Source organism: Podarcis cretensis (genome assembly GCF_951804945.1).
Source record: "Podarcis cretensis genome assembly, chromosome: 8".
NCBI classification, from domain to species: domain Eukaryota; kingdom Metazoa; phylum Chordata; class Lepidosauria; order Squamata; family Lacertidae; genus Podarcis; species Podarcis cretensis.
Genome location: NC_137177.1, coordinates 10,187,103 through 10,201,549, shown reverse-complemented (window position 1 = coordinate 10,201,549; position 14,447 = coordinate 10,187,103). Strand labels below are relative to the sequence as shown.

Genomic DNA, 14,447 nt, shown 5'->3' with positions numbered 1-14,447 from the left:
ACCATCTGCAGTGATCATGGAGCCCAAGAAAGTAAAATCTCTCACTGCCTCCATTTCTTCCCCTTCTATTTGCCAGGAGGTGATGGGACCAGTATGTTCTGACTTGCCCCCAAATATCCTTTATCTTTCCCCAATCCCCATTGCTCTCCCATTTCCACATCTCCCCTTGCATTATATTCTGTGGGGCAGCCAGAGCCTGGTTTGCACATCATTTTTTAAACCCCCCGAAACCAAATTAAGGCTTAAATGTGAACGTTCAGCTTGCCAGGTGCTTGTTTGCGAAATCTCAGGTGCTGCCACACTGCTGGGAGCTAAGCCGCTGTCTGCCTTTAGTATTACGCCCACAACCCCAAGCTCATGGTTTGTTTCCCTCTGAACAAACCATAAGGAGGAGCCAAGGTTAGTTCCCGGCTTACTGCTCATGGTTTGTTCGAAGGAAGCCGAGCAGGAGAGCCCAGGTTTGGAGGCAACACTAAGCTAGACTGTGGCTGGGCTTGCAGCATGGCAAGACTGGGGGAGGAGCAATAATTGCCTGCAATTTCAGTGCTGCGTGTTCACATTTTAAACCTTGGTTTTCCCTTTGAAGTGATGTGTGAATAAGGCGAGTTTGGTGGAGGTGGAGAGAAAGGAACTGTTGCAGGTTTGTGCACTCGATGAAGGACTTTCAAAACTTTCTCTCGCTCTTTTTTTTAGCAGAGTAGCTGCTGTCATCTGTTTTTGAAACTTGGCGACTTTTTTCAAGTAGCTCTCTGCATTCCAGCCACTATCTTTCAGCTAAAATGGAAAAACCAGGTTCTCTTGCTTCCTCCTAATTTGTGCCTTATTTTTTTTTTTTTGCTGATGCTCAGGTTCCGGCCGGCAGGTTCTGATGCGGTAACCCGTCCCCTGACCCACCCCCCCCGGTCTGTGTGACTGTGAACTGTTCCATCGCCAGCCTTTCCTCTTGCCTCTCCCTCCATCCAGACTGCTTTGTAACAAAGCTCCATAATGCGAACCATTGTTCTATCTAAACTGATAAAATATGACCCTGGTAAATGTACCGCGCCGGCAGCTTTTGTCAACAGGGGCTCTATGTGCCTCCCCACCCCCTGGCACAAAATGGAGCTGAAATCTTTTGGCTGGCAGCCTGTGGGGAGATGGATGGCTTTTGGACCCAGGACTGCAGGGTTCCGGTTGCAGTCTGCATTTAGAAGGGAAGCAATGGGGGATTAATAACAGCTGCACGACTGGGAAATGGCTTCCCTAACCTGTTTCTGCTGGGCTGTGAAGTGTGAAGAGCTTATTAGTTGAAATGTTCCATACCAAACTCCCTTTCTCCAACACACGCATGGTGTGCCGCCTCTGGGGTGAACACTTCCTTGTTGCTTGTCGTCCCGTCCCCCCCGGTCAAAAACAGGATGTGTGTTGCAACATACCTGAGCCACATGGGACGTTGTAGTACAAGATGTAAGCAAAGTTCCCCAGGAGGCAGCCTGCGAGATGGGCAGAGTCCCGGCACCCCTAGAAGGCTTGGATTTCAAGAACACACAACACTGATTCGGAGAGGGAGGGGGCGGCTTTGTTGTCCTTCTCTATGCTGCTCTATTAGGTATTGGGAGCAGTGTTAGAAATTAGCCAGGCGCATTTTGTGACTGGCGCAGGTCCAATTGCGACCACGTGGAGGACTCTGGGTGTTCCAGGCTAGTGATGGACATCTCCATCTGGCTGCCCCTCCAGCTTTCTTAAGCAGGTCAGCAGAAGAGCTCATTTATTGCATCCGTATCCCACCTTTGTCTCCCAAGAAGCACATGATTCAGGCCCCCTTCCTCGGTTAATCCCCACAACGACCCGGTGAGGTAGCTTTAGAGGCTGTGACTGACTCCAAGGTCACCCCGTGAGCGTCAGGACTGAGCGGGGATTTGAACCCTGATCTCCCAGGTCCGCGTCCGACACTCTAACCACTAGCCCACACTGCCTTCCTAGAATCCTTTTGCTGTGAGCCAGCTCTATAAACTAAGTAGTTAAATAAATAGGGAGAAAACAACATGGCACTTAGAGAAGGATCTGAAATATTTTCCTTGAAGCTTGAATTTGTTTTATTCTGGATTGTTTTATTTGATGTTTTAATGTGTTGTGAGCCGCTTTGAGATTTTTTTTCCTTTAAAATATTTAGTGGTATAGAAATGAAATTAATAAGAATAAGAATAAACCTTGCTGGGGGGAAATATGTAAGCACCATAACCTACGTTTAGGGTGCCATGTTCAGCAATTATATATCTTCTATATCTATGAGTTTCCAGGGCTTATTTTCAGCCGGAAGTCGACAGAACTCTGTTCCGGCACCTCTCAGGTGGTCACCACTGACATTATAAGAGAACAGGGAAGCCATTCGTAGTGAGTTCCAGTATCTCTTTTTCTAGAGGAAAAAAAAAATATAGCGCTGTGAGTTTCTAACACTGGTTTGAAGTATCCAGCCGAAACCCTTGCTTAATCCTGCCAGTGTGTGATAGCTTAAGACATTTTGGCGTCTTGAGGTAGCAAACATAACATGCCAAACAGTTTGCCGCTCTGAAACGGTCCCTCCCATATCTGCTGCCCTGATGCGAATATGGCCATTATGTGGCGCAGGCCGCATCCCTGTTTTAGATTGCCCTAAAACTGGGTCACCTTAACTCTTCCCACCCCCCTCCACCTTTATTCTGCAATGTGTGCCATGCTGTTCTTGTGGCTAGGCTGTAGCCAGACACTCTCCATCTGGCCTGTCGCTGCTTAGGGTCTTTTGTGGGGGGCAGAGAAAGAAGTGTCATGTCCGCTGCTGGGCATGTTGGGGGGGGGGGGCAGAGCAAGTGGCCGTGGCGGCAGGTGAAGCTTATAAAAATGGGTATTTTAGCATTTGCGGGCAGCAGATGCAAACTGTTGAGTTGCACTTCGTTCCTGCCAGTGTATTATCAAGGAAACACATAAAGCGCCCTGGTCAAATCCTTTCATAAACAATAACGCAAAGCACACCTAAGCTAAGCATTAGTTGGAGCCATAATGGTTATGAGCTGGAAGTCCCCGGTTGAAATCTCAGCCTGGCCATGAAGTCTCTCTGGGTAACCTTAGGGAAGCTGCCATTTCTGGTCCTTGGTGTCCTATCCCCCCCCCCACTCCCTCCCCACTGCAGTATGGGGATGATAGGTCAGTATTATCTACAGGCTTATTGTGAGGATTATGGAGATAATAATATATGCAAAGTGCTTTGAGCAATGTAAATACTAAGTGCTTCTATTATTATGGCGAATGCAGCCTGGGTCTCTCCTCTCTAGCTTCCCTGGAATAGCTCATCTCACTCTTTTGAGACAAAAGGTTGTGCTGAGTAATTCAAGGGTAGCCAGTTTTATGGGATTAATTTTAGTTTGGGAGAGCTGTGTGCCTCGAAAGGTAATGAGCAGGGCTGTGTTGATCCCATGTCACCTGCCAGAGCTGGGTTTTGGCACCTGATGATGAACTTGGTATTCTTTGACTCTGCTTCATTATTATTTTTTTAAGTTTCTAGTCCCTGTGGCTGTGGTGTGTGTGTGTGCTGAGTTTCGAAAGTGTGTGGACGCCGTCCGGCGGAATCTACTTGCCACTTGTCTTGGGAAGGTCTGGGCGATGTATTGATAGGTTGTCGAAAAACCTGTTTGAAATCCGTATCGTAATATCAGTTTCCTAATTTTTCGATCCGGCAATGTATTGCGAATTATGATGTGCGTGTGTGTGCTATGCAAAAATCACAATGTGGGGAAAACCGTGAAGTCAGCCAATGCTTCTACCTAGCTCCACCCTTATTTCAGGCATTGCGATATATCCGTATATTGTGATGTTTAGCTGGTGATATGTTGCAATGTTGAAAACCAGATATTGCCCGGCCCTACGGTTGGGACATTTCGTGATTTTATGTGGTACGTGTGTTTTTACAGGGATTCGGAGCCTTGTACAGTGGTACCTTGGTACTTGAATGGCTTGGCTCCCAAACAAAGCAGCTCCCGAATGCCGCAAACCTAGAAGTACCGTATTTTTCGCCCTATAGGACGCACCGTCCCATAAGGCGCACCTAGGTTTTTTTGGGGGAAAATAAAGGGGGAAAAATTATTTTTCCCCCCCAGGCGCGGGTCTGGGGCGGGGGAGGCCCGCCCGAGCTTCCCCCGACCCCAGCCCCCAAACAGGCAGCTCTCCGCAAGCTGTGGGAGCCCAGCGCTGGCTCCCGCTGCTTATGGAGAGGTCCGCGAAGCATGGACGCGCTGAGCTCAGCGCGCGCAGGCTTCAGCACGCAAGCAACTCTCCGCAAGCAGCGGGAGCGTTCCCGCTGCTTGGGTAGAGGTCCCCGAAGCCTGGAGAGCGAGAGGGGTCGGTGTGCACCGACCCCTCTCGCTCTCCAGGCTTCACCGAAAGCCTGCATTCGCCCCATAGGACGCACACACATTTCCCCTTCATTTTTGGAGGGGGAAAAAGTGCGTCCTATAGGGCGAAAAATACGGTAAGTGTTCCGGTTTGCAAACGTTTTTTGGAAGCTGAACATCTGACGTGCTTCCGCTTGAGTGCAGGAAGCTCCTGCAGCTGATCGGAAGCTACGTCTTGGTTTTTGAATGGTTTCGGGAGTCGAACGAACTCCTGGTATGGATTAAGTTTGAGAACCAAGGTACCACTGTATAGCTTTTTCGCTTCAGAAGCAGAATCAAAACATGAACAGCAAGATGCAGACTTCATTTGGTTGTGCATGGCTTTCAGTGAGAAGAGCGCTGGAGTTAGGTCCTTTGCAACAGGTGCTCTTCATGCAGATGTTTAGCTTTTTGGGTGAATTAGTGCACAGTTCACATTCATACGCAGCCCTCCCGGGGTGCAGAGGGCCGAAGCACACATTGCTACCTTAAGGGTCTCTAAGTTTGCTTATATTTCTCTCTCTCTCTGGTGACTGCATCCTGGGGGAAGCATCCATTTTCGCCATTTAGCCAGTGAGTGCATTGAACAAAATGGGCGCAGGAGTGTGTGTTAAATGGAGCATGTCTCGATTTGCTATTGTAACCCAGGCAGCCCAAATGCTGGTGCTAAGAGTCCCCTCTCTGCGTGCATCTGCGGCTTGCTTGGCCTGCGTGTGTCGTTTGAGTGTGCTTCACCCTCCAGGGGCAGAGTGTGGCAGCACTTTGCAAACTGCACACTCCCCTCCTTTTACTTATTCATGGCCTGCCCGTCGGAAGAGATCCTCGTCTGCTGAGTGGTGCTTGGACAGCCTGGGATTCTCAAAAGGTTCCTGCTAACCTGAATCTGACAGTCAGTGATCCAGCAGCGCCGCTTCGGCGCAGAGAACAGAAGCAAGCCCCTTTTTGCTAGTTTTGCAGTGGTTTAGAGTTGACCCTTCTTGCAGAAGCATCCTTTCTCCATGCTTAATCCCCGTTTTGCGTCCTTCCTGGAGTCGGGATGGGGAACCACCAACTCTCCATTGGTCAAGGATTGCAGAAGTTGTAATCAACCATGTCCGAAGGGGCTTGGAAGCCATCTGGACTTGGATTGCAAGAACGGGAAATTCACACAGGATTATTATATTTGTGTTTATCGGCTTAAGGAGACTATCAGAAGAGATCGTAAAAGAAAAAGAGAAATTATATGAACAAGATATGATGTGGAAACACCAAGATAAGACTGGATAGAATTGTGAACTTTGTCTGGACTGATTTGGACATTAACGCAGTAATAAGAAGATGATTTGAATCCCCCTTTGGATCTTGAAGTATGGGTTCCCCCAACAAAATTTAAAAATTTGGCTTCGTAATTTGGAATTTATGTGATGTGATTTAGTTTGATGTGATTGGCCAGTTAATGAAAAAAATATTTTTTTAAAAAAACAAAACAGAAGTTGTAATCAACCATGTCCGAAGGGGCTTGGTTCCTGACCCCTGGTCTGCAGTGTTCCTGCTTTTTGAACCTGTATTGGAGCAGTGTATTGTGGGAGGGATTCCATTTTGTCCAATCATAGATGTGCATTGAGGTACTGTGGTGCAGCCACACAAGCTTGGGCCTTACAGCTGGGCTGTATATACATGATCTAAGTGTTCCACTCCCTGTAATAATAATAGTAATAATAGTAGTAATAGTAATAATAATAAATAGTAATAATAGTTAATTATTTACACCCTTCCCATCTGGCTGGGTTTCCCCAGCCACTCTGGGCAGCTTACAACAATATACAGTGGTACCTTGGGTTACATACGCTTCAGGTTACATACGCTTCAGGTCACAGACTCCGCTAACCCAGAAATAGTACCTCGGGTTAAGAACTTTGCTTCAGGGATGAGAACAGAAATTGTGCTCCGGCAGCGCAGCAGCAGCAGGAGGCCCCATTAGCTAAAGTGGTGCTTCAGGTTAAGAACAGTTTCAGGTTCAGAACAGACCTCCGGAACGAATTAAGTACTTAACCCGAGGTACCACTGTACAATAAAATACAATAGTCCGTCAAACAGTAAAAGCTTCCCTAACTTTCTCTGTTAGTGAATTATTTGTGACCCCATCAGCAGGGCCAAGGGTGGTGGTCTTGTCATCAGGGCAGGCCAGGACCTGCATACACACTGCCCAGACTTTCACCCCAGGGTCGTCACTCCAGTTCTACTAATGCAGCAATTTGTCCTCACCCTTGGAGTTGCACTCCATTGTCTGTTGAGACAGACGGATGCCAACAACAGTACAAGTTGGGATTTTTATTAACGTTCCTTGGAAATGTTCAGTGGGTGGGTGGGGACAGATCTGTTCAAGTTTTTAAAATTTTCCCAACCACATGCACGCTGCCCGAAGTTGTTGCTGTTAATTTGATTTATATACCACTCCTTAGCCCAAGATCTTAACATTAAAAACATAATTTGCATAGTATGATAATAAAATGCAATAAAACAACCTGGGGGAGAGGGGGAATGGACCATACCCAACAGGCATAGATTGTTTAATGGCCAAAGTCCCGGGCAAATAGGAATGGTTTTGCCTGGTGCCTGAAGATGTAGTGATGGCGCCAGGCGAGTCTCTCTGGAGAGCATTCCACAAATAGGGAGCCACCACAGAAATGGCTCCGTTCCCATATATGGCAGGATCTGGAGCAGGGGTAGGCAACCTAAGGTCTGTGGGCTGGATGCGGCCCAGTCACCTTCTCAATCCGGCCCGTGGATGGTCCAGGAATCAGCGTGTTTTTACTTGAGTAGAATGTGTGCTTTTATTTAAAATGCATCTCTGGGTTATTTGTGGGGCCTGCCTGGTGTTTTTACATGAGTAGAATGTGTGCTTTTATTTAAAATGCATCTCTGGGTTATTTGTGGGGCCTGCCTGGTGTTTTTACATGAGTAGAATGTGTGCTTTTATTTAAAATGCACCTCTGGGTTATTTGTGGGACATAGGAATTCGTTGATTTTTTTTCACCAAAATATAGTCCAGCCCACTACATGGCCTGAGGACAGTGGACCGGCCCACGGCTGAAAAAGGTTGCTGACCCCTGATCTGGAGGGTCACAGATTCACCATCCCTGACTTAAAGGTTGTATATAGCAGCAGGAATATTGTATGTGTTTAGATACTGTTGTCAAACTTGTTTTATCTTATTTATTTATTTATATATTTATTTATAACCTCCCCGTCTGTGTTGGAAAAAGTATGAGAGACTTTTTTTAAGAAAAAATATCTCTATCCCATCCTTCCTCTGCCAGGAGCCAGGCTGCTGCTTAATAAATTAGCCTCTTGGAGACTTGAGCAACCCCATTCTAAAGGGAGGATGGGACAGGATTCTTGGCAAGGTTGGGATATTTCCACTCCTGGAAAGAACAACGGTGCTTTTAAGAGTGTTTGTTGCGATTATCTCTTCAGTGTCTAATGCTTGTAGTGATGTTATCTGCACAGTTCCGTCCTCCTCCCTCCTCTCTTTATAACATTAATTTTCATGTAAAGGAATCTGTGAATTTGGCATGCAAACCTAGACTGTTGTGAAATGAGCCTCTTTTTTGACAAAATAATAATAATAAATAATAATAATAAAATGTGCCACCCTCCACCGAGACCATTCTATTGTAACTATCCAACCTCTCCAAATTTCAACACCTCTTGCGATGGTTTCCGTTTTAACAGTACAAGTTCTACAAACGCCCTCCATATTTCCTCAAAATCATTTCTCCTGCGTATTCCCCATCTTACCTTAACGACAAATGTTAAATTATTGTTAATTGCTTATACGCCACACCTCTTTATACTATTCTTCCATTTTATATTCACCTTGCCATTTCCACTTCCTAGCTATCATAATTTGTGCAGCTGTCAATAAATTTGTGAGGCTGCGAACCTTCAACCCCATTGTAGGTTGATAATAAGGCTACCTCTGGATTTGCGGTCGGGAAATGAGCCTTTTTGAGTGCAAAGAACTCTGAAGCTGGGCAAAACGTTGGCACATTTCCTGCACATGTGGGCTCGGTGCGTGTGGTTCTGCCAGAGGCAGCTGCTACAGCACCACCTTGTTCTGGAAGGGCGAAGCCAAGTCCGCCCAACTTGTCTGGCTTTCCATTGCAACCCCATGATTAAGAGGTGGCTGTCAGATATTACTGACAGATTTTTTTATGCAGTGCGCAACGTGCTTTTGGGTTGGTTGGGTAGATGTGGCAGCTGTTTGGTCACATGGCCTGAGATGCTGAGCCATGCTCTGGCATGCGTTGCCGTGGCATTGAATGTGGCCGTTCCTGTGGCCACAATGATCAGAGGCGATATAATGGCAATACTTTCTTTCTTTTTTTTTATAAATATTTATTCAAGTTTCCAATTTAATACAAACATAAAAACCACAAAAAGTACAAAAAATACACAATTAAAAACAAAACAGAACAAATATAATTCCCATCACTTATTTCCATTACCTTATATCTCAGACCTCCTCTCACCTCCCCTTTTTGTATTCCAGTTCAGATCTTATTTCAGCAAATCCTTATTGTAGATTAATATAAATTATTTTAGCTTATTACTCAGCCTTTACATTACAGCTGGTAACCATTTAATTTCAGTCCAACATCATTCTAACATTCATTAATTTTGCAATATTTCTGTAAATAATCTTTAAATTTCCTCCAGTCCTCTTCCACCGACTCTTTTCCCTGGTCTCGGATTCTGCCGGTCATTTCTGCCAATCCCATGTAATCAATCATCTTCATCTGCCATTCTTCCAGGGTGGGTAAATCTTGTGTCTTCCAATATTTTGCGATAAGAATTCTTGCTGCAGTTGTCGCATACATAAAGAAAGTTTTGTCCTTCTTTTGCACCAATTGGCCAACCATGCCAAGAAGAAAGGCCTCTGGTTTTTTCAAGAAGGTATACTTAAATACCTTTTTCATTTCATTGTAAATCATTTCCCAGAACGCCTTAATCCTTGGGCATGTCCACCAAAGGTGAAAAAATGTACCTTCAGTCTCCTTACATTTCCAACATTTATTATCGGGTCCAACATTTATTATCGGGGATATAATGGCAATACTTTCAGCCGGGAACAGATCCTCCATGCCCTTTTGAACACTTTGCCTCCCCTGATGATGAGGACAAACTTGGAGTTAGTGTCAGAAGTAGGAATCCCGTGTCAGCGAAGTTTAACTCTTTATTCAGATTAACCAAAACAGCACAGGCCTAGAGCTCTTGTCAGGAGGTCTCGCCCCAATGAGGCAGTTGTGAGGACTGAAGTTCCTTGCCTTCCCACAGCTGCCTGTCTCCTCCTCTCCAGGGTTCACCCCCAAGCAATCTGAGACTGTGTCTGTGTGCCACCAATCTCTCCTCTGCTCTTTTCATTTCTCTGTGTGTCCTGGGAGACCAGAGGGAGGGGAGCTGGTTGCAGCAGAAGGGGGAGACTCCCTGGATTCTTCAGCAGCCAGCCTCATCTCTGTCTCCTGCCTCCCCTCTTCTTCAGCTGGGGCTGATGGGAGTTGTAGTCCAAAACGCAAGGAGGGCATCAGGTTGGGATAGGCTACTTGAGACAGATTCCAGAATCCAGATTTTCTTGGAGCAGATTTTTTTTGTTCTGTTTTGCTGTATCTTTTTTAAAAAAAGCAATTATACCTCACTGATGGGGGTTGCAGTCCAAAAAAACCAGAAGGGCACCACGTTGGGGGAAGCTGGTCGAAAGTACAGCCATACCTCGGGGTACAGACACTTCAGGTTGTGTTTTTTCGGGTTACGGACAGCCGAAACCCGGAAGAACCGGAACAGGTTACTTCCAGGTTTCGGCAGTCGCGCATGCGCAGAAGCGTCGAATCGCAACCCGTGTGTGCGCAGACGTGCTGCTGTGGGTTGCGGACGCTGAGGGTTGCGAGCGTGCATCCCGCACGGATCACATTCACAGCCCGAGTGTCCACTGTATATGAACTGGCCAAACTTGGAATTTTTCCCTTGCATAATTTTACTTTGTGGAAAGGGGAAAGGAACTAAAATCCAATTCCTTTCCCCCAAAATTATGCACAGCCCCACTCCCTTCTGAGGCTTTTGCACAGGCACGACCTACATGCTCCCAGGCTGTGAGGCCCCTCTTATCACTTCAAACTAAGGCTTGAATTCCTTGGAGCTGAATCCTGCACCTGATACCAGATTTGCTCTTTTTCTCCCTCTCTTTGCCACCGAGCTCCGCTTGTTCTGCATTATGCAGCAGTATTTCACTGTAGGCAGAACCACAAGCCAGTCTGCAGATGCCGAAGCTTCTCCTCCATCTGTTTGACCATCAGCTGGCTGCTCCCCCTTCCCGGGGACCGCCTGAAATCTGCATCACCGCTTCTCCTTCCCCTCTAGATAATGGCAGGAAGGCATTGGGCTTCCTTTATTGCATTGTCAATTTTCACATGCTTCCCAGGTGGTGAGGAAACCCCCGGTTCGAATCTTGTCCCCGGTTCGAATCTCGTCTCCGCTAGTCACTCACCAAGGAGGCGTTAGGCGAGGCTATGGTTGGACTATGGTTACCAGATTTTTTTCAGTGAATCCGGGGACACTTTTGTTGTTGTTGTTGTTGTTGAAGCTGAGTAGCAACAGGGAGTCAGTAGTGGGGATGGTGAGGCAAAAGACCCTGGGCCCAAGCACACATGCCTGTTGTATAAAGGGGCAAAGCCCTTCGTTCGCACCCTGCCAAACATAAAAGCGCAGAGGTTTTTTTAAAACTGGGAAACGGCGCAACGCCCGCCCATGACTCCCAAACCTTCCCTGACCTCCTCCCCCCTTCCCCCTTTGTTTTGACAGATCAGGGGAGGCTTGGGAGTCATGGGCAGGCGGCCATTGCCCAGGAGGGGCCAGCCTGGTAGTGCAGTTGGCTCTGGCTGGCTTCTGGAGCTGCTCGCTGCCTGCTGCCGTGGCACAGAAAAAATGGCAGGTGCCACGGCAGTGAGCAGCTCCTGAAGCCAACCAGAGCCAACTGCGCTAACAGGCTGGCTCCGGAGGGTTGAGACTGCCGCGGCCACGTTTCCCGGGAACAGATTTGCAAATCTGGGGACATTCCGGGGATGGAATTTGTCTGGGGACAGATTTGCAACTCCGGGGACTGTTCCCAGGATCCTGGGGGGTGTCTGGTAACCCTAAGTTGGACTCCCAGCAATATCTGGTTCCCCATCCCTGCCTAACAAAGCTGTAACTAGACAATGCATGTGAGCAGACACTTTAAACGTCTGAAAGGTATGCAAGCCAGGTTATCTGTGTCCAGATAGGGGTGTAGCTGGGCAGCTAGATGGCCACTTGGGCTTCCAGTCACAGAACTGGATCCAAGAGAAACTCCCCCTGCTCCAAGCTGCAAACTTGATTCTTTTTTGGGGGGTGGGGGTGGGATTGCAGCTCCTTCCGCAGGAACACTTTATCTGAGTTCAAGAGCCTCTTACTAACAGAATTTCTGTCTCATATGCACTGGGCTTCAGCTTCTTTGGTTCTCATTCATTACCACAATATTTTTATTTAATAATTAATTTTATTTCTATACCACCCTATACCCGAAGGTCTCATGGATTGGCAGGAGGCAAGAGAGCGGTGGGAGGCACCAGCTAGGGCCCCCCCCCCAAGGGAAGAAGGCTCAGAGTCCGGGGAGTGGTGGTGGGACGACGCTGAGTGGTCAGAGGGAGAAGACTGGGAGGAGGTGGTGTCGGAAGCTGAAGAGATAACAGGGTTTAGTGAGCAGGAAGAGTCTGTGGCAGAAAGCAGTCCAGAATTAGAGGCAGAAGTGGAGGCTGGAAAGGAGTAGGGGCCAAGAGGCATAGATGAGTCCTCCTGCTACAACCAGCTCCCTTCCCCACTGGTCTCCCAGAACTCAAAGAGGTGTGAAGAGGGAGAAGCAAAGAGACTATCAAGGCAAGGGGATGCTCGCCAGCCTGCTTTAAAACCGTGGCTGGGCCCGTTACTTAACTAGCCGTTTCCCTTCTTTCAGCTGCCATCGCCCAGAGGGTGAAAGTCCTGGATGAGGTCACGGGCTACCTGGGGCAGGAAGTCACCCTGCCGTGCACCTTTGTGTCGACGGGCAACGAGATCAAGGTCAGCCTGGTCACCTGGATGAAGGAAGCCGCGGGCAGGAAGCAGAATGTGGCCGTCTTCCACCCGGACCACGAGCCCAGCTACCCGTTGGAGACGGAGCGTGGGCGGATCCGCTTCAAGACCCAGACCCTGGAGGACGCTACGCTGATCATCGGCCCCCTGCGCATGGCCGACGAGGGCACCTACGCCTGCGAGTTCGCTGCGTACCCCTTGGGCAACGAAGATGGCATCACCAACCTGGTCGTACTGGGTAAGGGCAAACCCTTCTGTGGAAAGGTGAATGTGGGACCCCCTGTTACGAACCGCACTTGGTGAGGCTGCAGACCCCTGCAGCTGCTCAGGCTACCCTGGGGTGAGAGAGAGCACATCCCACCAGAGGAGCTTCCATGCCTGTTTAAGCTGGAGGTTAAGTCCTTGGGGTGCTGGACTCCAACTCCCATCAGCCCCAGCCAACAGGGTCAGCAGTGAGGGATGATGGGAGTTGCAGTCCGGCAACATTGGAGCAGCCACAGATTCCCCACCCTTGGCAAACAGCCCAATTCTACGCTGCCCTGGAAATGTTCAGTGGGAAGATGGTATAAAAATGTCTTAAATGGTACAAAGAACTTAACCTCATCTTACTTCGCATCTACAGTTGTACCTTGGTTCGTGAACGACTTGCGAGTCGAATGTTTGGGCTCCCGAACGCCACAAACCCGGAAATGAGTGTTCCAGTTTGCGAATGCTCTTTGGAACCTGAACGTCCGACGCGGCTTCCGATTGGCTGCAGAAACTTCCTGCAGCCAATTGGAGCTTCCTGCAGCCAATCGGAAGCTGCGCCTTGGTTTCTGAACGTTTTGGAAGTCAAACGGACTTCTGGAACGGATTCCGTTCGACTTCCGAGTTACGATTATATATGGGATGTTTGGTGAGTTCAGAGTTTGCAATGGGCTGCTTCTTTCTCCATGACTTTTCCCCTGTCAGGCAGTTTAGTTCTGGCCAGGGGTCAGTCAGTGAGCTTTGTGACCTAAGCAGGGATCCAGCCCAGAGCCTCCCCCTTCTTTAGGCTCTTAGCCCAACCCTCTAACCACCACACTGAAGAATATTCTGGGTGATGTTGTGCAGGGTGCTGGTTAGGCCTGTGGAGTCGTGCTCCCCCCCCCCCCCGATCTGTCCTTCCCAGAACTGGGAAGTAGGACTCTGGCTGATTCTGCCTGTTATTTTTGGAGATGCAAATTGCCTGCATCTGGCAGTATTCTGACGGGAGGGGAATCTGCACATTTTTAAATTGCTTCCTCGGGGCCATTTCTGAACCGAGCCTCTTAAACGCTTTCCCCGGCTCGCGCGCCCCTGTGTTGCGAGGTAGCGCTGTGTCCCGATTCCTCGAATTAATTATGGGCAATTCATTGTAATGTTCCGCAACCAGGGAGCGTAATAACAACGGTAATAAGTCCCTACCTAATAGGCTGCTTTGCAGCAGGGAAAAAGAAAACAAACAAACCCAAAAGGGCTTTGGGCAAAGGAGACCCAACAGGGCTTCGTGCTCAAATTACTGCAGTTTTCTTGCATGGCTCAGCAATAAAGTCGCTGGACTGTCATTTAGGACTCTCTTCGCCTTTAATCTGAGCATGGATGGACCTCCTGGGGGTGGGGGATTCCCACTCCCCCCCCATCTTTTCTACCTTGAGGTCTCATTAGATTGAGAGTTCCTTGGATGACCTATCTCTGAGGGGTTTCTCCTTTTAAAAAGCAAGGGCTGTGTGTTCTGTGATTTCTGCAGCAGCGCAATGTGGAGCTGGGTGACAAATCCTGCTTACAAAAGCTCTTGGTTTGCATTTTTAAAAGACCGGGGTGGGGTTTGGGGCACGTTTTTGTAGATGCTGCAGCCTCAAAATCTACGTGGAGGCATAAAGCTGACGGTGGTTCGAGGTGGCAGAATACAGTGGTACCTTAGGTTATAGACGCTTCAGGTTACAG

At 48.2% G+C, this 14,447-nt stretch overlaps 1 protein-coding gene and 1 long non-coding RNA gene across 4 annotated transcripts in view; one reads left to right on the top strand and one right to left on the bottom strand.

Annotated features, from left to right (window-relative positions):
* LOC307221424 overlaps nt 1–14,447 on the bottom strand; it is a 137,067-nt gene that overhangs the window by 52,847 nt on the left and 69,773 nt on the right. The window lies entirely within an intron of this gene.
* NECTIN2 (nectin cell adhesion molecule 2) overlaps nt 1–14,447 on the top strand; it is a 97,091-nt gene that overhangs the window by 36,839 nt on the left and 45,805 nt on the right. For all 3 annotated transcript variants that reach the window (XM_079985584.1, XM_079985586.1, XM_079985585.1), the window contains exon 2: nt 12,388–12,741. In XM_079985584.1, coding sequence (XP_079841710.1) covers nt 12,388–12,741 — 354 coding nt within the window. The remainder of the gene's footprint in view (nt 1–12,387; nt 12,742–14,447) is intronic.